The sequence below is a fragment of the Scophthalmus maximus genome, chromosome 10 (genome assembly GCF_022379125.1).
Source record: "Scophthalmus maximus strain ysfricsl-2021 chromosome 10, ASM2237912v1, whole genome shotgun sequence".
Classification (NCBI taxonomy): Eukaryota; Metazoa; Chordata; class Actinopteri; order Pleuronectiformes; family Scophthalmidae; genus Scophthalmus; species Scophthalmus maximus.
The window spans coordinates 3,964,351-3,990,718 of NC_061524.1; the positions used below are offsets into that span (position 1 = coordinate 3,964,351).

Consider the following 26,368-nt stretch of genomic DNA (forward strand, 5'->3'; position numbering starts at 1 on the left):
TCCGGTAACATTGTAACATACTGTCCGTAAGCATATTCCTCAAGAGTTTCTTCTTTCATTTCCTACATGGGTCTCCATCGTCTCCGTATATTTAAAAGTCATCATGTGAAACTATAGGAAATTGGTGACGGAAAGTATTAGAAAACATCTCTGGGGAGAATATTTTGTGTCCCTCTTTCCAAAGTTGCGGGTTCATGTCTGGTCACACACTTCTGGTAAAGTTTTTCTGTCGGAACAAAATGGAAAAGTGCGACGGGCTTGAGTATTCAAATCCACCAATTCATCTGACTTGTTTTCAAAGAGACACAAAACAAATGAAAATCTGATATTCAAGAGACATTCACTATTCAAATGAAAGTGACGCCTCACTTGTACTATGACTGCTGCGATGAAAGCAGAGCCCAGTGTGAGCTGCAGTTGCAGTTATGAATCATCCTCAGCCGATGTCATATTCATGTTTCTTGCGGAAATACAGTGACCTCTGCTGGAGACACTGCTGTGTGAGGTACAGTGTGTGACTATCAGGCTGATGGATCTGCGTCACACTTGGCATGAGTATTGTCAAGGGCCTGAGGAAGTGCAGAGTTGAATTTGGAGCAAATTGGAAAAGCGATACGATATATAAACAAAGTTTGAATAAACAGGGCGAACGGCACTCTACCTTCTGAGAAGTCGTCGGATCCACACAACTGCTGCAGGGAGGCACAGGACACACACACACACACACAGACAAAAGGGTGAGACAATCCATGTCATTTACATGTGATCAATACTGATCAATTCCTCCGAGTGTGGGAAAATGTGAATGAACTGCAGTAAAATATCTGCCTTGGTTAATGTCATAGTTTTTTCTACAGTATTTCTGATTCTGTTTCTATCTGCACATCAGGTAGTTTCCGCCCCGAGGGACTGGAAAGGTAATTACTACAGTAGATTCCATTAAACACAATGGAGATATAAGAGTTGTAAATTAGACGACGGTGCCAACCCGACAATTTTGACGGACGGCCAAAGAGCAATAATATGACGATAAGTTCAGACATGAGGTAACAATCACTTCCTGGTTTGTCCATAGTCTGCCTCCCATTATTCCTCATGGGGGAACCTGAGATGTTAACAGCTTCCACAGGCAGGTTGCTGGTGATGTGTCGTAAACAAACCACATCTTCTTATTTCGCCGTTGAGGTTTTGCTGTAAGTGTAATAAATATCAGCAGCTCGCTTCTGCGTTGCCCTCAGGAGACGAGACGCGTCACCGCAGAAACATTCGGCCGGTTGTGAAAGTCTACGAGGCGTCGAGTCAGTGGGTGAGTCAGGCCAGTGAGGACACTGGAGAGACGGAGACTCCTTCACATCACGGTTCACACGTTTCTATTAATAATCAGAGGGCAGTTCTGTTGATGTTGCTACGTTTGAACCACGTGCCACGTTCTTGGGCAATGCAACAAGCAAGAGTATCTTGTTCTGACTCTTGTAGGGCCTTAAGAAATTGCCTCACAAGCAGGACGTGGTATATTTACACCTTAAATCTCACGGTGAAACAGACCATTACCGACTGGTACTATCCACGTATTCCACGGTCAAAACTTGTGTTGAACCAAAACGAATATAAATAATAAAATCACAAATGATGGAAGCACTAAATAAAGGCCAGACTAAATCGGTGGGTTTTCAATTTCATATTTAATGAATATGAACATTTTCCGCTCCTCTCAGATCCTCTGGTTTAAGGTTCCAGAGGATCTAAGAGTCCCTCCAGGTCCATGAAATATTCATGATGACATGCAACTTAAATCTAAGTTAGACAGGTTTTGTTTCCGTAATTGATTGTTTTAAGACCTTTTTAAGCAAAAAATCCTAAAACATTCCGTCTCCAGCTTCTCAAAGGTGAATAATTGGCATATTAATCAATACTGAAAATAACTGTCACATACCTTCTTCATAATATCATTTAATCCAAATGCAAGTAATTTAATATCTTCAAGGCTGAATGCAGTTATTGTAAATTGCTTCAGCTAAACGAACGTAATGCAATGTAAAAAACTAAAGGTGTGTGTGTGTGCAAGTGTTTGCATGTGTATGCATGCAAGTGTTTAACAGATATTCACTACTGCTCATTTAGTGCTAATGGAAAAGTCAATCAGTTCCCATGCAATGAAGCATGACCCCTCCCCCCTCCTCCCCCGAAGAGACAATACTGACCACCTGGACCAATACTGTGTGTGTGTGTGTGTGTGTGGACCCATAATAGTATTGACTGGGTGTAATGTGAGAGGTCAGGACACAATAGCACTGTGACTCTGAAGACCTAACACCATGCTGAGAGGTCGCAGCTATGTGTCACACAAATACACACACGTCTCACCGCAGTTTTTCTTCTCTCTGATTTGGATCTCGCGTGCACACATTCGCCGTCTACATCCCATGTTTTTCCGTGGTTTTAATTAGTAGTGGGTGCTTATGAACAAATACTCACATTATTGGTCGGTGCAGACTTTCAGACAACGCCAGTACAGCTGCAACGGTAAATAGATTAGTTATTGACTACAAAATTGATCAACAACTACTTTGATAAATTCTCTGATTTCAGCTTCTTAAATGTGAATATTTTCTGGTTTCTTTGCTCCTTAATGACAGTAAACTTAATATCTTTGGTGTGTTATTTCTTGCTGATCTTGCCATAGCAATAGAATAAGTTCTGCAGTGTTCTTTGCACAATTCCACAGTTTAAGGAACAATGGGATTTTGTTTTGTTACCTGGAGAATCCGTCTGTGGTTGTTGTTGTAGTATATTTGCGTCTGGGCCGTGCAGCACGTCAGTGTAGATGCAGATCCCCTGTGCTGATTAGAAATTGATAGTTACGGTCCGCTACTGTGCGACGCAGATCCTCAATCCACCAGACCTTGCGCAGGCCTGGAAAATGTGTCACACCCATAACATTTGTTTCCAGATTAGAAATAAGCCCACCGCACAAAAACGGTTGAGGCTTATTTAAATGCACTGCACATTGTCCATTGCAACAAAGCCCAACTGTACGTTGTTTTCTTTGTCCTTACTCTATCTCCATCTTCATCCGAGAAACTGTACCTGGAAATGTTTTAAGTTTCATTAGGTTCTTGACTGTGAAACAGGACGTTTCACAATGTCTGAAACACACTGCTGCATGTGTGTACACACACTCTTTGTTGATCAGTTCCAGCAGTCTGGTAGTACAGTTGTTCTCACTTTGCTGTGATCAAACACCAGTGACAGACACACTCCTGTGCGCACAAACAATGACAAACACACACACACACCCCTTATGTGTTGCATTGTGCTGATTAGAAAAGTAACAGTGCTGTCGTCATGTTGGGTTGGAATGCGCTGAGCACATTTGTTTTTCCTCGCTCATCAAAAAAATGACCAGCAGAGAAATGAGACTCACAATTTTCCGTTAAAACTTGCACTTGAACACACCACAAAGATCCCAGCTGATGACCAGCTGAACGCTGAAATGGACACATCTGTGAGAAGAAAACAACTTGTCTGTCATCTAATGTTAATGTCAGTGCAAAAAGTATATATTTGGGAAAAAAGAAAAAAAGGTGAAAGTAAAAGAAGCTCTCAGGCAGGCCCATTCCCGGCTCCTCCAAATGTGGTAACTTCTGGATTGAAAAAACAAAGATGGCGCTGGCCACAATTTCGAAACGCAAGGTTTCAAAATGGCCGCTCACAAACCAATGGGTGACGCACGGTGGGTTGCCTCTTGATGTGGGACAGTGAATCTTGCGTTTTTTTCTTTTGAAGTTTTGAATGGCAGTTGAGACAAAGTGTCTATGAAAGTTTGATAATCTCTGCAGATAAGGATCATGTTGTGATCGAAAGCCCCAGAATGGTGACTTAACAGACCTTTGGGTGAGGTCATTTTCCAGCATTAAGAATCTTAAGCTGGATTCAGACATGCACTCCACATCCACAATGAAATTACAGCTTCAGCGTGTTTTTCTCTCTCTGGATGCTCGTCGACTACCCTGGTTGTTTTCAAGTCTCCTTTAATAACATCTCAATAGGATGATTAGGTTTAAGTGAGGTCTCCATCATTCCTGTATTAAAAACGCCGCGTCAAAACAGCATCAAACAAACAAACAAACAAAAAAATCAACAAGAATTAAATAGCACAGACATTAGCTTGTCAGGTCAGTGGACATCAGCCATGCAAATCTTCAAACTGACAGTGGTGTGGGAACAAAACGCAATGAGCAGTGTTCTGTGAGCAGGTCAATTTGGGTATTGGAAAAATAAAAGCATGCGGTAAGGGGAGATACCCCAAACAGCTCAGTGTGAACAGAGGAAATGGAAAGAATATGGTCGCTCTAATAGATGCTCTGTGTCGAGTCTTAACTGACACATGAGGTCAAAGCGACGAGTGGAAAACACACTAAGACGTGCAAGCACAAATTTGTGTTGGCAATGTCACGTGGCCCAATAATTTCAGTAAATCTGAAATATATATATATATGTATATACATATATATACAACCGCAAACACACACACACATATTAGACCCCGACCGACAGACATGTTGGTATCTGTATTCATGTTCGCCGATATGAAAACAATGGATAAACAATGCATTACAGATGTGCAGAACAGATGTGCATTTTCAGCATATATACTAGTATTGGAAATATTTGACTCCCTAATATCGGCCCTCAAAAAATCCATATCAGTCTGGCTCTTATATATATATATATATATTAAAGTTTTTCATCTGCTCTTTTTTGTTTGTCCTAGGCCCTGAATTTGTTTGGTAAAGCTTAATTTATGCCGTCTCTTTATGAAAAATTCAAATTGGCGACAGCTTTACTGAAACCTAAACATTTGTCCGTTACTCTCAAATCAAACGTGTTAATTGTGTATATATATGTATATATATATCTATCTTTATGTTTAAGTCAATATTTGAGCATTTACAGTGACGCAAATCACAATACATCTTGTTGTGATTACATGCTAACACCCAAATTACACCCAGATGTCACCTGCAACATTTAACAATGGCTCTGTTGTATACCAGCGTCCCAGGATGTGTGACAGTGAGGCATCCAGCACAAAACAAGGACCCTGATTGTGACGCAGCACAAACTTTAATATCTGCAGCTGTACCATAACTACTGCAACATGTTTTGTCTCCTCAGTACAGGAACAAAGACGAACAGTAAAGTGACACCTGAAGAGGATGTCAGAGGGTTGTGGGTTCAAAACTCCAGCTGGGAATAAATTAAGTGAGACAGTCTGTTTCCTCTCTTGATAAGTATCACGGAGGCCGCGTCTAAATGTTTTGGGTTTTTTTCACTTTTCAGATCAGGCAATTACGCAACACCATGAATTCCTCAGACGAGAAACGATCCAAAATACACGCCATTATCTCAATTTTCTGATTCACTGCTTCAAGACTATACAAGGTCGCGCTGCAGACACAGAGGCATTTGAGAGAGAGATCGGGGGAGTGATGTGTAAGAGATGTAGTCAGTAAAAGGCTTTTCCCCACACCCTTGAGTGTGGTGGCCACTCTGCACAGGTGTAAACATTGACGACTTGAAACGTGGTCGGAAGACACGTCGTACAAACTAGCTAAGTTTCAAGCAAAACAACAGGAAATGAGTGCAAGGAGAGGGAAAAAAAAGCCAAAATGTACTTAGTTAACGTGTGATTACATGAGACAATTTGTTTTGATGTTGCTGTAAATGTGATTTGCACAGGGAAGACACAACTCTTGCAGCTAGGTTGAGTTTTGAGTTTAAAAACCCTAAGTTTAGGAGTCACCTAATTTCAACATGACCTCATGACATTTTCTCTCCCGAAACACTCAATAACGTCTTCATTAGCTCCCCTTACGCTCTCGTGCTCTATTTTCATGTGGCACCTGCCCACACGTACGTTCTCTTCTAAACACATAAATCAACCCATCTGAGAATTCAAAAAAATTTGATATTTAAGAAACAGGATGCAGATATTCAGATGAAAGGAGTCGAGACTGTTGAATATGCACTTGGTGTTTCCCCTTTGCAAAAGATCTGATGGGGTTTTAGTCCCACATATTACAACTACACACATAATACAGCTGCAAACAGCTGTTTACCCAACCTGGGTTTAAGCGTAATCATGGGGCACCTTATTTAAAAACACCCATTCGTAATGTTGCAGAGAGAAATATCAAAAATTGTATCACGGTTATATCATGTGTTTTCATCTCTGGTTGAAATGTGTACAACTCTACACTGTGTCAGATCATCTTACGGTATGAAGCCAATGCAGAAGTGTCTGAAGCCAGCATTCTATGGAGTCATCAGCAGAGGGCGACTCACTGGACAACTGGTCCGTCCAATCGGGTCATGGTTGGAGGTGTAGGTGGGTGTGCAGCTCTCAGTCAGAACCGCCCCCAATTTTTATGTCCGGTTTCAAAAAACTTCCTCGGACAAAAGATTGCAGGATTAGGTGGAAACCCAGCTTTTGAAAAAAAGCCCCAGTGTTTAATTTTTTGTAATTTTCTGGCGGCATCTGGTGATGAAGTTGCAAACCGCAACCAAATGAACAACCGACAGTGCACACTTTATGGTGGCGCACCGCTGATTCCACCGCTGAAAATTCAACGTGAATGCGACGTATTCTGGACCGTTTTGTGCAACAAGCGTATTCAACACAACGTAGCAAACATGGCAACTCACACGGAGGTCGGGTCCACCTCATGTTACTATATTTAACTTATTCAGAGTTGACAATTAAACACTGTTGTTCTTTGTTGCAGGTGATTATACATATATGAACACATAATTATGGACAATATACTCAATTTCTGTCAATACGTTTTTGTAAATATTAAACACTGTAGCTTTAAATTGTATTTTCTCAACAAAACACAGAACCCAAAACGATCACATCATGTGATTAATTTTTCGTATCGCTTTTGTCCTTCTTAGACCTATAGATTTTGTAGGTTACAAACCTGAAGGATGCACACACACATCAGAGTTCTGTCATGCGCAGTGTCTGTCTGTATGTGTGTGAAGTTTCCATCGAGATGGTGGGTTGACTCAAAATGAGAACTTTGGGTTTCCTCTACCTGCCTGAGACACAAGACAAGTGGAAAACTTTTCACACACTATTTGACAAAACCTTCCAACATGCACACAACAAAGAACGTGCACCAAAAAACGAAACAAGGCAACGCACACACATTGATAACATACTATACTGAGCACACACTGAGACATACGATAATCTCTCTCACACACACACACACACACACACACACACACACACACACACACACACACACACACACACACACACACACACACACACACACACACACACACACACACACACACACACACACACACACACACACACACACACACACACACACACACACACACACACACACCTTTGTAAATGTTAACGAGGTGCAGTCCTCTTCAGCAAGGCAGCGTTCAACAGCTCACACAGGGGGCTAAATAAACACCACGGCCATCACAAGAGGCCAAAAGGTTAAAAATGCATAACTACTTCAATACAAAAAACACTGGACAGGATTTACATGTAAGCGTCACACTGCACTGGGGGGAAAAAGTTGATGAAGACGCAAGTGATAATTCAAGAAAGCAGCAGGAGGGAGTCCAAGTCTACAAACCTGATTATTAATTCAATTTTTGTACAAAATGTGAGAAAAATTAAGAATAAATGAGCCAAAGCATCCGATAATTTTTTCCTGTATTTATTATAGTTTTAAGTTCAGGTGGGACAAAATCAAATATTGTAGGTTCGAAAATATATAAAATCTAATTATATATATATATAATTACTTAAATCTAATTATATATATATAATTAGATTTTATATATAGATTTTATAGATTTTCAAACCTACAATATTTGATTTTGTCACATCTGAGCTTAAAACTGTATAATAAATACATAAAATAAAATATATCTAATTTTTCAGTGGAATAAATCATGTTTGCCTTTCCTATTTGTTTTTATCAAGCACCGTGACTCTGAGCCCAATCTTTTGATATCAACAATACACCAAGACAAAAAACTGCGAAAAGATTAAACGTAAGAAATATCTACCACATGAATATATATACATATATATATATATATATATATATATATACATATATATATATATATATATATATATATATATCTGTGCAACAGAGAATTACCCGAACATTTGAACAAAACATTCTATAGGCTGTTTGCGTAAACTTCTTTGAGGTATAGTTTCTAACAGTTATAATCAAATCTTACGTAGTTGAACATAAAACAACACAAGAGAAAAGGCAACAGCCTGAAAGACAAAGAAATCTGCCACAACAAAGCGGCACACCTTCAGATTCTCTTTTTGTTTGCTTTTCATCTGTGTTGTTTCTTGCACCCTGTGAGTTTTTTAATATTTAAACACAAACCCCCCGTTCACTCTGCGGCGATTTCAAAGACTGAACCTGCCCCCGAACCAAGCTGATTTTTTTCTTCTTTGCTCGCCTCTGTTATCAGCTCTTTTCCACTTTTGCTTTTTTCCTTTTCGTGATTCTTATTTCATCTTTTCTTTTTCCCCTTTACCCCACGAAGCAGCTCTACGCACAGGTGAGTGTGTGTGTGTGTGTTTGTGTGTGTGGGTATGTTGACGGGAAAGCTCGGAAAGGTTACGGTGTTACAGGTGTGAAAGTGTGTGTGGTTTTCTTTACCTTGACTGGCTTCACGAGTCAAGTGCAAAAAAATAAAAAAACTTACAGACTTACTTACACACACACACACACACACACACGGAAGTGATTGTAGGAATGTCAACAATCAAACAAAAAACAAACTTGTGCACGTCACTTCCCCACAAAGGAAATGTCCTCTGAAATTGTGTATTTTGGGTGAGGAGGACACACACACACACAAACACACACACACACAGACGAGAGGGCGTGAGAAAAATATGGGATCTGTCTGTAACTAGTGTGTATGTGGTAACAGGATAATGTCATAATGTGATGTGAGGCCTTTCTGAGAACATTATCCTGATATTCTGAGCATCGCATTCCATTTTTAATTTACAGATTATTTCTGCGTGGCTCGTATATCAGACGACCCTTTGTGGACAAATTAGTCGAGCAAATTAGCAGCCGATTAATGTCACACAATACTTAGTCGTCTGTCAAGCCATTCATACCATTTATAGTGTGCAGCGAGTCGGAAAGTGTGAGAACATATCTTGCGAAGCAACATTATCTCATCCAAACTTGACTACTACTCCTCAAACCTGTCTTTAAAAAAACACTTCATTGATAAATCTGCAATTAAATACTATGAAACTAATACTTATTATTTTATTGCTATGGTGATGGACAGGAGATGCAACACAATGCACAATGAGAAACTTATTTTAAATTACATTTCTTCCTTCTGCTTTAAAAAAATACTATTTACACTTTATGATTTTTCTCCTTAAATTCCCATGACACTAATTTATTTTCTTCTTATACCACAGGCACATCAAATACAACTCCATCAATTAAAGCCAGTGTGGATGAGTCACTTGAAGCCGCTCTGCCTGTGGAGGATCAGATGTTTTCTGTCTACACGGCGCCCTCACTTGACCCTGAAAATTTGATTTATGTGCCTCTCATGACTGTTTTTATTGAGAGGAGTAAGGAGTTAATCTAATTACATTATTTCGCAATATATGTGGCAAACTTGGCCACAGCGACCAACAGAATCTCCCTGCCTGTCTTCGATGCGAGAAGAATCCGTTTTTTTGTCATTGGGAGCGGTCACTTAATGCACCGTGGGTCAACAAAGGGGACTTTTCAAACGCCCAAGCGGAGCCGCGAGGCCTCGTGATTGAATGTGAGGACAGAGAGTTCACTTTAGAATCAGGCTTTGTTTTCGATGCTCACGGTTTCAGCTACTGTCTTTAAAATCCACGGCTTCTTTTTCTGCCCAGAAGAGAGAGACGCGATCTGAAGGTTTTAAATTCAATAAAACCCCCCAAGTGCAGCACAAGTCATTGTTGCATCGCTGACAATTAAACCATGAACTCAGTCAACTGCAGCTTAACGACATTATGGTGAACGTAACATTTACTATAGGACAAAAATCATTCTTACACACCCATCAAAGCTGCCGTCTCCTTCTCTCTTGTATCTTTCAGGCTGATGCTGGTGTGATTGAATCAACATCTGTTACCAGATGTGGCCTCGTGACTCTTGACTTCTGATCTGTTGCACTCTGTGAGCTACTGCCATCATTTCATGTGTCCTAAAGATCAAAAAGTTATGAACCTGAATATGGGTTAGGGTGATACGTCTCCTTTAAATATTTAATATGTACAGGAGTAACTTGAGAGAAACCAAGAGAAAGCTTATTGTTATAAAATATCTTATTTGGTCAAAGAATATAGTGAAAAAAGCTATTTCTTCTCAACAGGAAACAATGTAGTTCTGTTTTTGTCCGTCACAACAGGAAATTTAGAGCAAATATGAAAACTGCAATAAACAAAACAACATACGAGACACAAGTTAGTGGAAGTGTCGACGTGGGTCCTTTTCATCGGTGCTTCCTCATGAGCGTCTGATGTTTCGTAGTGCGTTTGTCATCCCACAGAGACGTGTTTTTGCGAGTGATGTGGTGTGTGACACACACACACACACACACACACTTACACACACACACTTACACAGACACACACACACACACACACACACACAGGCGTTATGCACCTGGCTGCAGAATGACAAAAGTTTATCAGCAAGTGAATCTAGTGTAAACAGACAACGCAGGTGTCTTGAGAGAGTGTGTGTGTGTGTGTGTGTGTGTGTGTGTGTGTGTGTGTGTGTGTGTGTGTGAGAGATCACTTTTCCTGGCTGACATCAGCGGTGCTGTTCTGTAGTTCAACACCATCTTGTGTCTTAAGGAGCAACTAAATTTGAAATCAGAATTAAAACTTATTGTATGATTTGAATTTTAAGGTTTCAGAATAGTGTTACTCTGTTGGGTTCATTTGAGACCATTTACAGTAAACTCTCCTACAATAGAAGTTATATAGTAGTATAATACAGAATAATGAAATTAATGTTAAGGACTTTGGATCAATCATTGATATATAAACATTAACGGGACATGTCCGTCTTGTGTTCTTTGGCGTTTCACATCAAATCGACTAATTCAAATATGAACATCAGACAGACAGAAAAACAAAGATTTTCTTGTGTGTGTGTGTTTGTGTGTTTGTGTGTGTGTGTGTGTGTGTGTGGGCGTAATTACAGAAACAGGGGAAGTCCTTTTCTTTTTTTCTTTCTTACTGTGATTCGGGGATGCCAACCTCAGAGGAAACTCCTCCTCCGTCTCCCTCCCACGCATCCACCTACACAGTGGAAACTTCAGTCTGAAACACACAAACACATGCTCTCTCACTCTCTGTCACACACACACACACACACACACACACACACACACACACACACACACACACACACACACACACACACACACACACACACACACACACACACACACACACACACACACACACACACACACACACACACACACACACACCTTGTTTGATCACGATGGCTGCAGATGATGTAACACAACTTATTGCAGCCATATTGGATCATACATCATATAAGGAGCTTGGAGGGGGGTTGTATCATTAAAACAGAGATGGAATGTAACTAAATACATTAAGTATCTTGTATATATTAAGTACAAACTTGAGGTATCTTGAGTATTTTCATTTCATGACACTTTTACATCTACTCCTCTAAATTTATCCAAGTTTTAAAACTCTACTCGTCCGTTTATATTTTGAAAACTTTCAGGTCTGTCACTCAGATTTGCTCCCTGATTGGTTCTTATCATTCACGACTGAAGGTCAAAAAAGGCAATGTCGTAAACGCTTCCTGTCAGATTTCAAGACAAACACCTTTTTACGGGAAACATAGCTTACCTTATCAGATCTCTCACTATCACAGTGAACTTTCCTGAATGAATCACGCTGAACAAACTATTTCAAGCAGCTCCTCTTTTATAGATCAACTATTACCAATCCTTTCTCACAATGTCACAGCATCACCTCTATGAGGCCAAACGAGGTTTGTGACATTACAACACAACCTTTGATGACAATGACTGAATACCAAAGAATGGATCTTTCACACTGATAGTAAGACACTTGACAGTCCAGTTTGATGTTGATCTAAAACTACAGATATGTCCAGGATACAGCAAATGAACTCATGTCGTTTTTGATTAAAGTCATCTGAGGAACTTAAAATCTGTTAAATTCTGACTGACGCACAAGCTGTGGTGGTCTAACGACTCATTTGAGCAAAAAAAAATATTAAAATATAACTTAACATCAGCTGTTTTTAAAGAACCACAAATACAAAAACAATAAAATAATACGTTTTTAGGATACTAATAAAATTAGTCCAAACACACACATTGTGAGAGGGTACACACACACCTCGCATTTGAGGATGCAGGAAAAAAAGAAAAAATACAACAGTGGTTGCAGCAGTAGAACAATGCAGGACTCCCCGTGTGGGGGCGGACACACACTCAGAACGGGATGTTCTCTTTGGCGCGCACGCACGCACGCACGCACGCACGCACGCACGCACGCACGCACGCACGCACGCACGCACGCACGCACGCACGCACGCACGCACGCACGCACGCACGCACGCACGCACGCACGCACGCACGCACGCACGCACGCACGCACGCACGCACGCACGCACGCACGCACGCACGCACGCACGCACACACACACACACACACACACACACACACACACACACACACACACACACACACACACACACACACACACACAAGGGTGTGGGTGTAGCAGTAAGTCAAAGGGACTTCCTCAAACAAAGTGACAAAAATTTGCATTTCAAAAATCAATTTGGGGGAAAAGTAGTTTCTACTAGTAGTAGTAGTTTTTTATCAAAACCATAGAAATAAAAATTGTGATAATGGGCGTTTGGTGTCATAATTAACAATCACAAAAGTTACAAATTCTAACCAGTTTTTCTGCACTTTCAGTTCACATGGTTTAACTCTCACTAGTTTGACAATATCATATTTATTGTTCCACTGTAGAGACTATAATCATGAAGTGCAGTGCACAGTTTAGATCTATCTTTAGACAACAGAGACAGAGTCGGATCTGTGGAGGATTTCTAGGAAGTAATATCAGCAAATTTTTAATTGTTCCATCACTTTCTCCATCATTTCTTTTTTAAATCTTGTTGTTTTGGTTTCACCCACCGAACAGCACGGACACTTCCTCAGAGACCACCAGTCTATCTCTTTCTATAAAATCAAATGAATTTTTTTTCTTTGTTTCCAAATGTGTAAGATCTGCAGACTAAGGTTATTAATTCACCGAAACCTGCAAAAATGACTCTACTGCCCCCTAGTGGCAGAAAACGCTCAACTTCAACCTGTTGTGCCTCCATGGCAGGTGCAATAGAAAAGAATAGAAATGAAATACAAAAAACAAAAAAGAGCAGAAATAAATAGAATCAACAGGAACAGAATACAACAAAACTATATATAGAATAGAATATAGGAGACCAGAATAAATTCAACAGGACTGAATAGAATTAACATATAATAAGCAGAACAAAATAGACAGAAACTAATAGATACCGTTACCACAGTAGCCAGGTGATTATTTCCCCCCCATGTTTTCTGATGAGATTTCTCCAAACCTTTCATGTGACATTAGAGGTCTGGCTCAGCACCGTTACCTCCTCACAGCGCCAGACTGGAGACACATTGCAGCTCTGCACACCCGATGAGCTGAGCGAGAGGAGCTGAGTGTCAGCTGGCCTGGGAGCTGCTGCTGCTGCCGCTGCCGCTGCTGCTGCTGCTGCTACACTCCTTCAGGACGTTGGTACAGCGATGGTCGATGACAAACTGCTGTGAGACAGGGAGGTAGCTTATGAGTTTTAATAACTTCAATTGATGATCAATACAGTGGAGTTCACATATCAAACAGCAAGCAGAGAATGAAAATACTCAAGTAGAGTAAAAATACATTAAAACTTCCCTTTGCTTTTGTCCACCACTGCTCGAGTTTGTTTTGTTATGATTAAGATGGAGATTGGGTTTGGACTATAGCCCCAGTTTAACCATACATGCATCTCAGTGTTCACCCTAGGTTTACTGGTTTGGGGTGGGGTTAGGGTTAGGGGTCGTTAGAGTTAGGTTTCACAAATCACGTTAAGTTTCATCCGCAATCTTTTATGCAGGAATGAGGAATGAGGTGTATAAGGAAAGTGAGCTTCAATGGCTTCTGCTTGGCATTATATGTAAAATACAAAAAAAATTCAAGTAGACTTTTCAGGGGGGGCAGGGGCTCCGATTGGAGGGGCGGGGGGCGCCCCCCAATTCAATGGTAGGGGAATCACTGCCATCTTATTTATCATGAACCAGACAGATTATTTTTTTCATCCACGAGGAGCACAAACAGTGTTGCCCGAGTCAACTCAGAACTTCTGACCTGCCATGACGTCATTTTAAACTGTAAAAAAGTAAAAGTGGGGATGTTTCTAAAAAATAAATAACGTCCAACTTTTATTCCACAGTCAACTTCATGCAAAGTGCAGCAAACGGACAAAAACCCTTTGATGAAATTACCATTTGGTGAGACCACCATCTTTAAGCCTTTACAACAGCACCAGTTCTTCGTTGGTATTTGCGTCCAGTTTTTTGAAAAACAGGTTGGCAGGTTCACTGCTCCAAGCACTTTCCACAGTTTCTCTTCATGTGATCCCATGGTGTTGAGCTCAGTTCTCAGATCAACATCTGTAGCAGGACTCTTTGTTTACTTCCGGAGTTATGCACATCTGGTTGTGGGTGAGTTAGCTACATCTGGAGCTCCGTTTTTTTGCCTACACGTGTTGGTATTTAGGAAAAATTGAGTTCACAGAATTCACTAGTAAGAGTGCCAGTTTATTATTCACCATTTAAAATTCAGTCAATCTAAATTTAAAAAAAAGGTTATCCGTTATTATAACTCCCATGTTCGACGCGACGTGCTGCTAGCTTAGCGCTTAGCCAACTAGCTTACCTCCGTCACTGCCGCTGCTGCTGCTGCGGAAGTGAGTAAACATCGTGTCGACTGTTTCCCGGGTGATGTTCAGAAACATGAAGGACGTGTTGGCTCTAGAAATAAGGTTGTTTTCGGATTTAATTCAATTAAAACACACGTATTGACCGTGAAGCAGAATTCGGCTCAACACCTGTTCAAAAGCCGCTTATCGTACGCGCCCAATGACGTCACACAAATGCTGTCGTCTTATTGGCTAAAGGTAACTACTACCGGTTTTCTCATAAACTTACTTTCGCGCTTATGTGTAAAGCAAGGTAACCGGAATAGATTTGTCTGTGTAATTAATAACAAGTTTAATATCCGAATCAACAATAAATACGTTGTTTTAATCATAAAAAACAAACGTATTTATTTAAAGTCTATGCGTGGACCCCCCCCCCCTGCCGGAAGTGGTACATCCCATGGGTACGTCACATCTTGCATCATCATATCTTTCCGCCAATCTCAACATCATCGCTCACATTATATAGTTCCACTACTTCTAATACTACTTCTACTGTTCATAGTTGTCAAATTCCATTCATACAATTCAATATAATGACGAACACACTCAGCTAAATGATGTTTACAGATATTGCCGGAAGATCTTTTATTTTTACGAGTCGTGTCATGATTCGATCAGCACAAAACGTAAAGCACAAACGTACAGTGTAAAACAGAGGATCACATTTTTTTTTTTTCATAATTTGCCATAAGTCACAGGCACCATTACTTCTTTTGATATATATTCAGAATGCATCAAACTTCGGTCGGTGCAGACTTCATTTTATATTTTTGACATTTTTTTTCTTCAGATATTGCTACATGATATGAAACCCTGCAAGGGGTTTGGATATTGCACAAAAGGTTTGTAAATAATACTGAATATAAAATATTGTTGTGCATTACAGTTTCTGTTTAAGACACAAGCTCACTTACCATGTGTCGGCCTGATCCGCATACATCAGCACATTATCCTTGCTTGAAATGTCTTGATATGTTTTCATATGTGTTGTTATGCATAATCAAATTAATGTATGTTGATTTAAGGCACATCGCAGGCAAGGTGAACGTTCAGGTATGGAAATTAATATTTGTTTTTCACATTGATACAGTCAAGCAAACTTGATGACAAATACAAAAACTAGACGATTGTTAATTGAGAAGAAGCATTGAATTTCTCTGTCTGTCACCTGAACCATTGTATTTGGTCAGCAGCCTTTTAAAAAGCACCAGGAAAGTAAAAAAGGTTTAGAAAAACTATCTTTTAAAATCAACAGTTTGAATTAAATAAGTGGTCCATATATTACAGTGGTGAGAAGAAGGTTTTGTGCATCTCCACATTATTGGAAATCTCACTAAAGCCGGTGAATATTTATGGCATCCTTGGTTTGTGCGGTCGTTTTTTTTTTTCACAAAACAGAATATCCACATATAAACAATAAAAGCAGTTTCCTTAAAAAACTAAAAACAGGTTCTTCAGCTTCGGTTCGTCTTCACCGTTAAATGCTGAACCTGAGATCTAAGGTTTTAATGCCCAAAAAATTGCACCATGACTTAATTCTTTGTAAACCCACAGTCCAGAAGTGGAGAAGCTGCATCACGACCGGCTCGTCATATGATTCCCTGCCGATCGGCGGCGGCCTCGGCAGCAGAGAGATGTGGGTATAAATGTGCGGCCAAGTCAGACTTGGACCTCCGGCAGCGTCTGACCAACATGGTGGCTATCAGCACCACGGAGCTGCACATGAAGCAGGCGCCGCTGAGGAAGAAGGTGGCCACGTAGTTGCCCGTCACGTCGACTAACCAACCTGAAGAGAGACACGCGGGACGGTTAAAGGTCAATGATCAAATTAATTATTTGGCTCCAAGATGGCAGCTTTAGTTGTGATTCCAGGATTCAAAATGTCATTTCCTCGTAATCTTAATTTTATGCAACAATGTACAATTTGTTTTTTTTTTGTAATGGCGAGTGAAATGGTGAGGAACTATTTAAGTTTTCTGATTTATGGCACAATAAGAAAGCAGACACTGATATTCGTACCAGATTGGTTGATGGACAGAAAATTCATCTGCACCTAATTTCATAATCAGTTAATGACTGAAGCACTTTTTTGTCAAATCAAAAACGACAAACATTTGATGGCTGCAGCTTCTCAAGTGTGAGGATGTAGAGCTTTTCTGTGTAATATAGTAGATTCCTCACCCTTTGGTTTTGGACTGTTGCCAAAACAAAACACTTAAAAAAGAAATGCAAATGGTGCAAATGCAAATGGTTTTTCCACAAATTTCTGGCATTTTATGGACAAAATATGAATCGAATTGATCAATTGTAATTGTAGCCTTGAATTCCAACATTTGTCAGTAAAGAAAAAGATGCCAGGGCACAATTGGGGAAGATTTTGAGAAATTAAAACTAACGTTATCGTCAAAAAAGGTGATCTCTCATTTTTATGGTTTATATGTTACGGTCTCAAAATGAATGACAGAGGGGTGCCCACTAAAGTTTTCCAAAACCCAGCGGCAGCTGTAACAAAACAACGACGGCGCTCACCTCCTATCGGTGGGCTGATCAGGTAGGGGATGGCGTGCAGGAAGTAGACCACGCCCAGACCCGAGGGGAGATTGGTGGAGCCCACGATGTCGGAGGTCACCACCGGTATGAGCACGACGTAGGCGCCGTCAAAGTAGCCGTAGAGCACGGCGAACGGGACGAGGAGCGAGAAGGAGTGAAGGAGGGGGATGAACATGCAGCAGAGGCCCTCCATGCCGATCGCCAGCATGAAGCTCAGCATGCGGTACCTCTTCAGACACCTGGAGCGAAGGAAATGTGTCAGGATTCTTCTTTGATTAAATCATCATCATCACAAACCCACGCACTCAGCCAACACAACTCACTTCCTGTCCGTGATCCATCCGAAGGTGATGTTCCCCAGAATGCCGCTGACTCCGAATATGGACACGAGGAAGGCGGCGTGCTGGTGCTCCACGCCCACGCTGAGGGCGTAGGGAACCAGGTAGACGACCGGAGCGCTGCAGCCGTACGCCAGAAACAGGAAGGCCACGGACAGGATCAAGAAGTCGGGCGCCACGAGGAACCCAAACTCCTCGCCAAAACAGCGACCTCTGGATGAAGGTCGCAGAGGAGGAGGAGGAGGACGAGGGCTAACTGCGTCGCCAAAGTGACCGACATCGGTTTCTTTGGCTTCAGTGAGTCCGGAGTCTTCCATCTTCACGCCCTTGTCAGCTGACTTGCTGCTCAAGATCATGCTCTCCACCAGCTTCATGTCCTCGATCGTGCTGCCGTTGGCAAATTTGGAATCCGAGCGCTTCATCTCCCCCAGCACCGACTCCGTCAGCTTGTTGCTGAACAGGATGCATTCGGCGATCGTCATGTCCGCCGGGCTCGACAGCAGCACTAGCTTCCTCTCGGCCGGCTTGTCGCTTCCGAGCGCAATGTTTTTGAGCATCCCCCTGGATATGAGCAGCCCCTGAGTGTTCTTCAAGTTGTTGATTTCCAGCTGCGTGGCGGGCGCCGCCGCTCGGCCGCAATCGGCGGGCGCTCGTCCCGCGTCTTTGCAATCCGCCATTGTTGCCACGCAATCTCGCTCCAGGTCGGTCAGGCTGTCCTCCGACATCCTTTTCGATTGGAAGAGAACGAAACAGGAGAAAACATTGTTGTGAATACTTTTGGGAAATATGCTTGAGATCAAAATCAATGTATGATGCCAAAAAATGCAAAGAGCGCCGGTTGCTGTCCTCTGTTGTTTTACATCATCCGATCAAATTCTCTTTCGGTTTCGAACTGTTACTGTGAGGAGCTTATATAAAGCATTTGTTACCTTCTATGAATGACAAGAGACTCTGATTATTCCTCTTCCACGAAGTTATCATGTTCTTGGGCCAGAGAACGAAGAAGCGGAGGACTCACCCTTCACCTCCCGGCTCCGGCGACCGCATCAGAGCGCCGCAGACACACAGGTTGGACACGAATCCCCCCAGGATGAGCAGAGCTCCTCTCCACGAGTAGTTCTCTATCAGCAGCTGGACCACAGGAGCCAGGACGAAGGTGCCAATGCCGCTACCTGAGGATGAGGTGAAATCGGATTTGATGTGGATGGAACGACACGAGGGAGAGAAGCAGAGAAGAGGACGGAGGGGAACACAATAAGCAGACCAGGAGAGGAGAAGAAGGAAGGTGGGAAACGGGGATAACGGAGTTGGATGCGAGGAGGATGGGGAAGTCAGGCGGAAATGACGAGAGAAGAAAGCAACAGGTAAGCAAAGGTGTCACTACCAGACAGGGCGATGCCATAGGCCAGAGCTTTCCTCTCATTGAAGTACCTCCCAACCATCGCTATGGCTGGTGTGTAGCTGAGAGCAAAGCCGAGACCTGCAGAGGACGAATAAAAGGTTTTGGAGTTTGGCAGAGAACCTGCCAGATGTTGCCAGAACTGAAGCTGAAGTTGGTTTGGTCGGCAGAAGGACGGGACACGCATTCTGCAGCAGCACGAATTATCACCAGAACTTTAGAATGAACAACGAAGTCTTTAAATATATATATGAATCTACATAGCTGAACTTTTAATATCCTACACGCCGCCTCGTGCCTTCAGATCCAAACAATCTGCCCGAAGGAAATCGGGTGGTCGGCTGACTAAGCAATAATCAAGGCATACTTTTGCTCTATGAATCAAAATTATTATTATCATCATCATCATTATTATTATTATTATTTCAAGACATTTAAAACACGCACATTCCTCGACGTCAAAGAGCCGGACCCCAACATGTGAGGGGCTGTAAAGTGTGGTCCGTTATGAAAAGAGACAAACAACAAACACATTCCAATATTATATATGTGATGATTTCAACAGACAACAATGATGTGATCCTGAAGATCCATCCATTATCTAGACCGCTTTATCCTGTAAAGGGGCAGTAAGCGCTCACACAGAACCGGCAGCTAGCGGGGGAAAAAAAAGCGGAATGGATTAAAATCGTTTACTGCCCCTTTAAGTGCGGCAGGGTTCCCAGCTGACCTTGGGTCAGGTCACATCATGCTGAAGAGTTTGTGGAAGTTTGACATGAATGGGTACAGGAAGTACACTCCCACGCCACATGGGGGTGCCACTGAGAAAACCCAGACACCACCGCTGCCTTTCGGTGCATTTTAAAGATCAATGATAAACTTGTAGGTATCACCAGCGTCGATGATCAATGGTTCCCTTTCGGTCGCCTGACCGGCTGATCTTCCTCGGTCTTTCCCATCCCTGACAGTGACATGTTACTGTGACACGTCACTGCTCGGCGTACCTGTGAGGATGCCCAGGAAGGCGTAGAGATATTCCAGGCTGGAGGCGAAGGAGCTGAGGACGAGCCCCGCGGCGGACAGCAGACCCCCCAGCATCACGGTGGCTCTGCACGACAGGCGGCTCGCGAGGAAACCGCCCAGAGGAGCTGCGGACACGAGTCAGACCAACATTTACTTGCAGTTTTCCCCAGTTTTAGACGCAACCGTGTTCTTCTCTGTTTCTTGTCCAGACGTCACAATGTTTCGCCTGGCATTTTTATTTATTGCTGGAATGACAATTTCAATCCTACTACCTATCAATTCTGCAACTACAACCACAACCGTCCGAGCAGATTCTTGCATTTTCTCTATGCAAACTAATTTAGTACTTAAAATAAGAATTTGTCATGTCAAAAAGCTGCAAAACAAAATGGCCAGATCTGGTCCGACTGCTGCCCTGCACGCCTCAGAAGACCGGTACTGACGGTTCTTACCACAGAGCATGGTGGTGGAGTCGATCAGACTGTGGATCCAGGCGGTGGTGGAGTAATCCTTGTCAAAGTGCAGCTGGAACTCCACGAAGAACATGGAGACACATCTGGATACAGACAGAGAAAAGGAAGGAAGTCAAGATTTAGTGCAAACGGTATGATGGCGTCATTATGAAATAGCATTGTTACATTATAACAAAGTGAGCACTGCCAGATTGTGGCGTGGTGAACAGCGTGCGACGATACGTCTGCAGGTTTAGGACGATCACGCCTCTTACATCAGAGCCGCGAAGCAACCCAATGACCTCTCACCGATACGTCGCAGTAATTATTTGCCGATGTAGGTCACATGAGGTGTCAGCTCCCCGTCCGAGTCGATAAAGTGGAGTTTATCAGTTTAAGGCTGTCGTTCATATCCAACAATGCGAGGGCCTCTGGACTCCCGGACCCGTGTTTTTATGACTCTCGTTGTGTGATCACAGAGAACACTCCGACCTGATCAGAGCTGTGGCCACACGATGGAAAGTCAAATTAAAAAATACCTGCCAGACGCTAATTGCCTTGATAAGATTGATAAGATTATTTCAACATTAAATGGTTTATAGCGATATAGGTACAATATGATCTCTGCAATCGACTGCAGACAGGAAATGAATGTAGCCAACGCGCACACACACGCACACACACACACACACACACACACACACACACACACACACACACACACACAGACACAGACACACACACACACACAGACACACACACACACACACACACACACACACACACACACATACAGACACACAGACAAGAGTTGTGCTGATGGTGCAAAAACTTGGAAAATATGGAAACATCTCAGCGGGATTTCTTAAATCCCAGTGGTGGAAAAAAAAAGAAAGAGGCGACATGGCGGCTGCTGCCGCACCGGAGGTCAGCGGCTTATGAAAAGGTTTGTGCTGAGTGGGAATGGAGTCTTGCCGAGCAATAACACAGAAGTATTCAAAAGCTGAGAACACGTGACATCTGTAGGTTTTTACAACTCTGCTTTTCTTTTCTTTTCTTTTTAATCACACGTGGCCTTCCCTATGGATGAGCGGTGTACGGTCCACGTGATGTAACCACGGCGTCCCGGGGCGGTGTGAAGGGTTCTGAGCCCGTTCCTGGCGTCGTCTCTGTCCTTCCCTCCCCTCGCGGCGGTTCAGAGGAAAATATGAATATGAAGAGGGGGTTCATTTATTGATTTATAACAGCTGTTAATGATAATGATGATTTTCTCTCGTGCTTTACGAGGGTTAATTTGAGTTTTACACACATGAGAGCGCCCCTCCTAACACACACACACACACACACACAGACACACACACACACACACACACACACACACACAGACACAGACACAGACACACACACACACACACAGATCACCTGGTGACGGCCCGGATGCAGATGGTGGCGAGGAAACAACCGGCCACGACCATCCAGCCCCAGCCGCCCTCCGGTGGGACCGCGTCCCCGGACGTCCTCCTGCTTCCTCCGAGCCTCTGCTCCTTGGTGACGGCCATCGCTCCAGCCAATCGCAGGAGGGCAGATCGGCATCGGTGTTCCACCGCTCCCTCGCGGAGACAAGGGGGGTGTGCGGAGGTGACAACTCTCCTCCTCCTCGATGTGTTTGGAGATATTGGGAAACGTTAAAGAACCACCACTCGTCCCATGTTCCTCCTCCTCCTCCGCTGCTTCTTCCGAGACAAATGAATAAAGTTTATTATTATTTTTTCATAATACTTCATCATTCATTCATCACACGTCAGGTTTCCGTACATGCAACAGCTGTCGAGATATCACTCCCGTCCCGCGCGATGAGCACGGATAAAAGGTTCTCAGACACATTTGCAACTTTTATCATTTGGAACAAAGCGTCCGAGTCAAAAGATGTTTCACGGGTATTAAATTCCTTTTCAAAGTTACAGTTTGCTGGCAAAGGGGAGGACGTCCAGGGGGTCGGGGTTGGGCCTGGAGGGCCAGGGCCTCGTGTTTGAGTTGAACTCTTTTCGACGGTACAAAAACGGAAGAATTTTGTGAAAATAAAAGTCTCTAAAGCTATCAGCTGTTTAAATGTTTCATTCATTCACCTATAGTTATACTCACACGCTTCACACACAGACCCCACTGTGGCGACGGTAAGAAGACCCCCCACCGTGCCACCTTCACCCCTTCACCGGGGCCTGTCACGACAACCACGTCACGGACTTACGGTACGACACGTGAATATGAACCCGCTCGTTGTGATTGACCTCGATGACAGCCAATGTGTCAACCACAGTGCAGCAGAGTCGCGCCGCCTGTGTCCTCTGGTCTGTTCCTGTCGTGGGATTAACAACTCACTGGTTTGGTCTATGAAACGTCAGAAAATATTGGATTTTTTTCTCGGATGTTGGATTATTATTTCTCTCAGGAGCATCACACGTGGTGAAGGACTTGTACACAACCAAGCTCACGTGATTCAGTATCCAAAAACAATACGACAATATTGTTTTGACGCAATAATTTAGGTTTCAACAGGTCCGTGCTGGTGCATTCTGCACATTTTTTTTATGTCCGTCTGTTTGTTTGTCGGTCAGCAGGATTATGCAAAGACCGCTCCACCGATTTCCAGGACACTTTGTCGGACGCGGGGTGGGACGTGACCCAAGGAAGAACCCTTTAGGTGTTGGAGCGGATCTGGATTAACGGGTTTTCCGGTTTCTTTAACATACACATTGTGTGTGTGTGTGTGTGTGTGTGTGTGTGTGTGTGTGTGTGTGGGGGCGGGGTTACAGTATGCGATTTTCAATCTTTGATGCAGCACAGCACCCCAGCGATAATCGCAATAGTCAGAGAGACTTTAACTAAACCGCCTGGAAGGACAAAACAAACGTGGTCAGACACCAGATCGGAGGTTCCCTGCACGGAGCTGTTAGATCCTGGTTGTTTGCATGTGAAAGTCACACCCCGGGGGCCGAGCACCACCCCTCTAGCTCGCCCCTAAATGGTTCGCTGACGCCCAGGGAAGCAACCGGTGGCAGCGGTGTGTGTTTCCATTTGAAAAGCTCAGGAGGCCTTCAGAGCACCTGAGCTGTTCACAGCATTCGAGCTGCTATAGGTCAGATTTGAGCAAACAAGCAGTGTGTGTGTGCGTGTGCGTGTGTGTGCGTGTGTGTGTGTGTGTGTGTGCGTGCGTGCGTGTATGTATGTGTTTGTGTGTGCGTGTGTGTGTGTGTGTGCGTGCGTGCGTGCGTGCGTGCGTGCGTGCATGCGTGCGTGTGTGTGTGTGTGTGCGTGCGCGTGTGTTGATAGGAAGTTTGGAAAGGGCAGGGACCAGGCAGCCAACTTTCGATGACGAAACGAAACAATAAAAGAGAAAACAAAGAGGAACTTATTGGAAACCTTGAAAAAAAAGAAAAGAAATTCCAATAAATGTGAAGCCCGGTCATATCTGTCCCGCTGAACCTGCTCGGGTGCAAAGGTTTCTGTGCGGCCACTTTTGCTTTGTCATCTTCTGCTACATTGAAAGGTTATCTCGACAAACTTAACAGGCTGTAAAGTTTGCGTGTGTGTGTGTGTGTGTGTGTGTGTGTGTGCGTGTGTGTGCAACACTAACAGAGAATGTGCCTGCTGCTGCAAAGTAAACTGGCACTAACCCACGAAAAAAAAAAAACCCAGTTTGCAGAGATAAACTAAAAAATTCTCAGGGCTACTGTGACTTAAAAAACACCTAGTATACTGTGATTTAAAGTATAATTTCCATCACACACATTAAATACTTGCCATTTTAATTGTGGCACCTGTAAACGTGTGAGAACAGTGGAAGAAAACCCAGACTGTGGGGAAGAAAGTAGAGTTTTAGAGGAAAAGGATGAACACAATTGTACGGTTAGGGAGAAACCGTGTCAGGGGGAGGAAAAACAATGTAATTCTGCAGAAGCTGTAATGTAACGTTACGGTACCACAAGTTACACTATGATACCGACACTGCTGGTTATGAGGTCATGAAGTTCAAACATTAGATGGAGGGCGGTGACTGAAGAACGTATAAAACATGGGCTACGTTCCCAAACATGAGGACAGGAGTCTGGGCAACGTTCAGGGACAGCATCACAAAACTAGTTAATAAGCATGATATTACTGGCTTGGTCATACTGATTCATTCATGAGTGAATATTACATATCACACAGCCCTCCCTGATTTATTCTCACGGCGTCTTTTACAACAAATGATTCATCACTAGGTTCCTCGCTCCAGTCTTGTTCTTCCCACATTCAAGAAAAGTAAGAAAGTATTTCATCTGTACAACAAAAGTAAACTGTAAGTGGTGAAGTGATGAATTCGTTCAGAATGGGGGAAATAATGTGGAGTTGGTCTTTAGATAAAAGAGGCTGGGAATCGAGCATCAGATCCTTGAAGTTGCTACTGTACCCTCAGGATAAAACAATGAAAGTAAAAGTGAAGGATTCATAAATCATTGCAAGCACAAGGTCTTCTTTTTATAGTTTGAATTCTGTACTTCGATGACAGAAGACCAAAGATCCAGAAAAACAAAACAGTTGAGGGAGAGAGACATCGACTGCATGTGTAGAGAGAGAGAGAGAGAGAGAGAAACAAGATAAAAACAGAAAAACAAGTGACGGTGGTTCGTGTTGACTCACATCAACCTCCAGCTCCGCTCCTCAGTGCGTCACCGCCTCGTGGCTCCAGTGGGACAAACATGACGGCGAATAAAAAGAGAAACTTTAAAAAAAAATCAAATCAAATCAAATAAAAAGAACCTTTTAGACAAAGGAAGTTTCCTCCACGCACCCTGGAGGTGCTCTGCCATGGAGGTCTGCAGCTCCACTGAGCCCGCACACCTTAAAACCAAGGAGGGGGAGAAGGGGGGGGGGGGGGGTGGAGGGAGGAGGAGGAGGAGGAGGGGAGGGGGAGGGATGGAGGGAGGAGGGGGGTGGAGGAGGAGGATGAGGGGAGGGGGAGGGAGGAGGAGGAGGAGGAGGGGAGGGGGAGGGATGGAGGGAGGAGGGGGGTGGAGGAGGAGGAGGAGGGGAGGGGGAGGGAGGAGGAGGGGGGGTGGAGGAGGGGGGTGCGGTCCGCAACTACTCAAACTCAGCGATTTTAATCTGTCAATCTTTTTTTTCTTATTTAAAATCAGGTCCTCGTTTGTGCACAACTCAGAATTATAATTATAATGATTATATATATATACGTATATATATGTATATACATATATAGATAGATATATAGATAGATATAGATATATATAGATAGATAGATCTTAAATTGTTGGTGTTTTTGTGTTGAGCAAAAGCCACACAGGTCGCGAGTCAAGGCGTTTTCCACTAGGTGGCGGTAGTGCGACATTCGTGGATGTTAAACAAACAGAAGAAGAAGAAGAGCAACCGGTTCTA

The 26,368-nt window shown here is 43.1% G+C and overlaps 1 protein-coding gene across 26 annotated transcripts; it reads right to left on the bottom strand.

Annotated features, from left to right (window-relative positions):
* Window positions 1-369: 369 nt before the first annotated feature.
* On the bottom strand, window positions 370-25,809 carry LOC118283466 (monocarboxylate transporter 12-B). 26 transcript variants are annotated; one of them, XM_047334832.1, is made up of 22 exons: window positions 25,616-25,809; window positions 22,358-22,668; window positions 20,936-21,039; window positions 20,465-20,608; window positions 19,446-19,541; window positions 19,080-19,233; window positions 18,047-18,787; window positions 17,703-17,962; window positions 15,300-16,959; window positions 15,128-15,222; window positions 14,695-14,948; window positions 13,803-13,974; window positions 11,337-11,451; window positions 10,544-10,706; window positions 10,147-10,293; window positions 7,428-7,493; window positions 6,987-7,107; window positions 6,281-6,449; window positions 2,757-2,840; window positions 2,476-2,515; window positions 662-692; window positions 370-569 (listed from the first exon to the last, which is right to left on the bottom strand). In XM_047334832.1, exons 2-9 carry the CDS (start codon window positions 22,492-22,494, stop codon window positions 16,763-16,765), a joined length of 1,833 nt encoding a protein of 610 aa, XP_047190788.1. In that variant the 5' UTR covers window positions 22,495-22,668; window positions 25,616-25,809; the 3' UTR covers window positions 370-569; window positions 662-692; window positions 2,476-2,515; window positions 2,757-2,840; window positions 6,281-6,449; window positions 6,987-7,107; window positions 7,428-7,493; window positions 10,147-10,293; window positions 10,544-10,706; window positions 11,337-11,451; window positions 13,803-13,974; window positions 14,695-14,948; window positions 15,128-15,222; window positions 15,300-16,762. The 26 variants fall into 26 exon arrangements, with proteins under 26 accessions (XP_047190788.1, XP_035461356.1, XP_035461355.1 ...); XM_035605463.2 differs by having other exon boundaries at window positions 15,128-16,959; window positions 22,358-22,662; XM_035605462.2 differs by having other exon boundaries at window positions 15,128-16,959; window positions 22,358-22,665.
* Window positions 25,810-26,368: the final 559 nt, after the last annotated feature.

Excerpts from the sequence above, each read along its gene's own strand:
- LOC118283466 (XM_035605463.2), bottom strand. The coding sequence starts at position 22,494 with ATGGCCGTCACCAAGGAGCAGAGGCTCGGAGGAAGCAGGAGGACGTCC. Across the intron at positions 19,542-20,464 it reads CTTCCTGGGCATCCTCACAG|GTCTCGGCTTTGCTCTCAGC; the intron begins GTACGCCGAGCA and ends CGTCCTCTGCAG. Across the intron at positions 17,963-18,046 it reads GGATGGATCACGGACAGGAA|GTGTCTGAAGAGGTACCGCA; the intron begins GTGAGTTGTGTT and ends CCTTCGCTCCAG.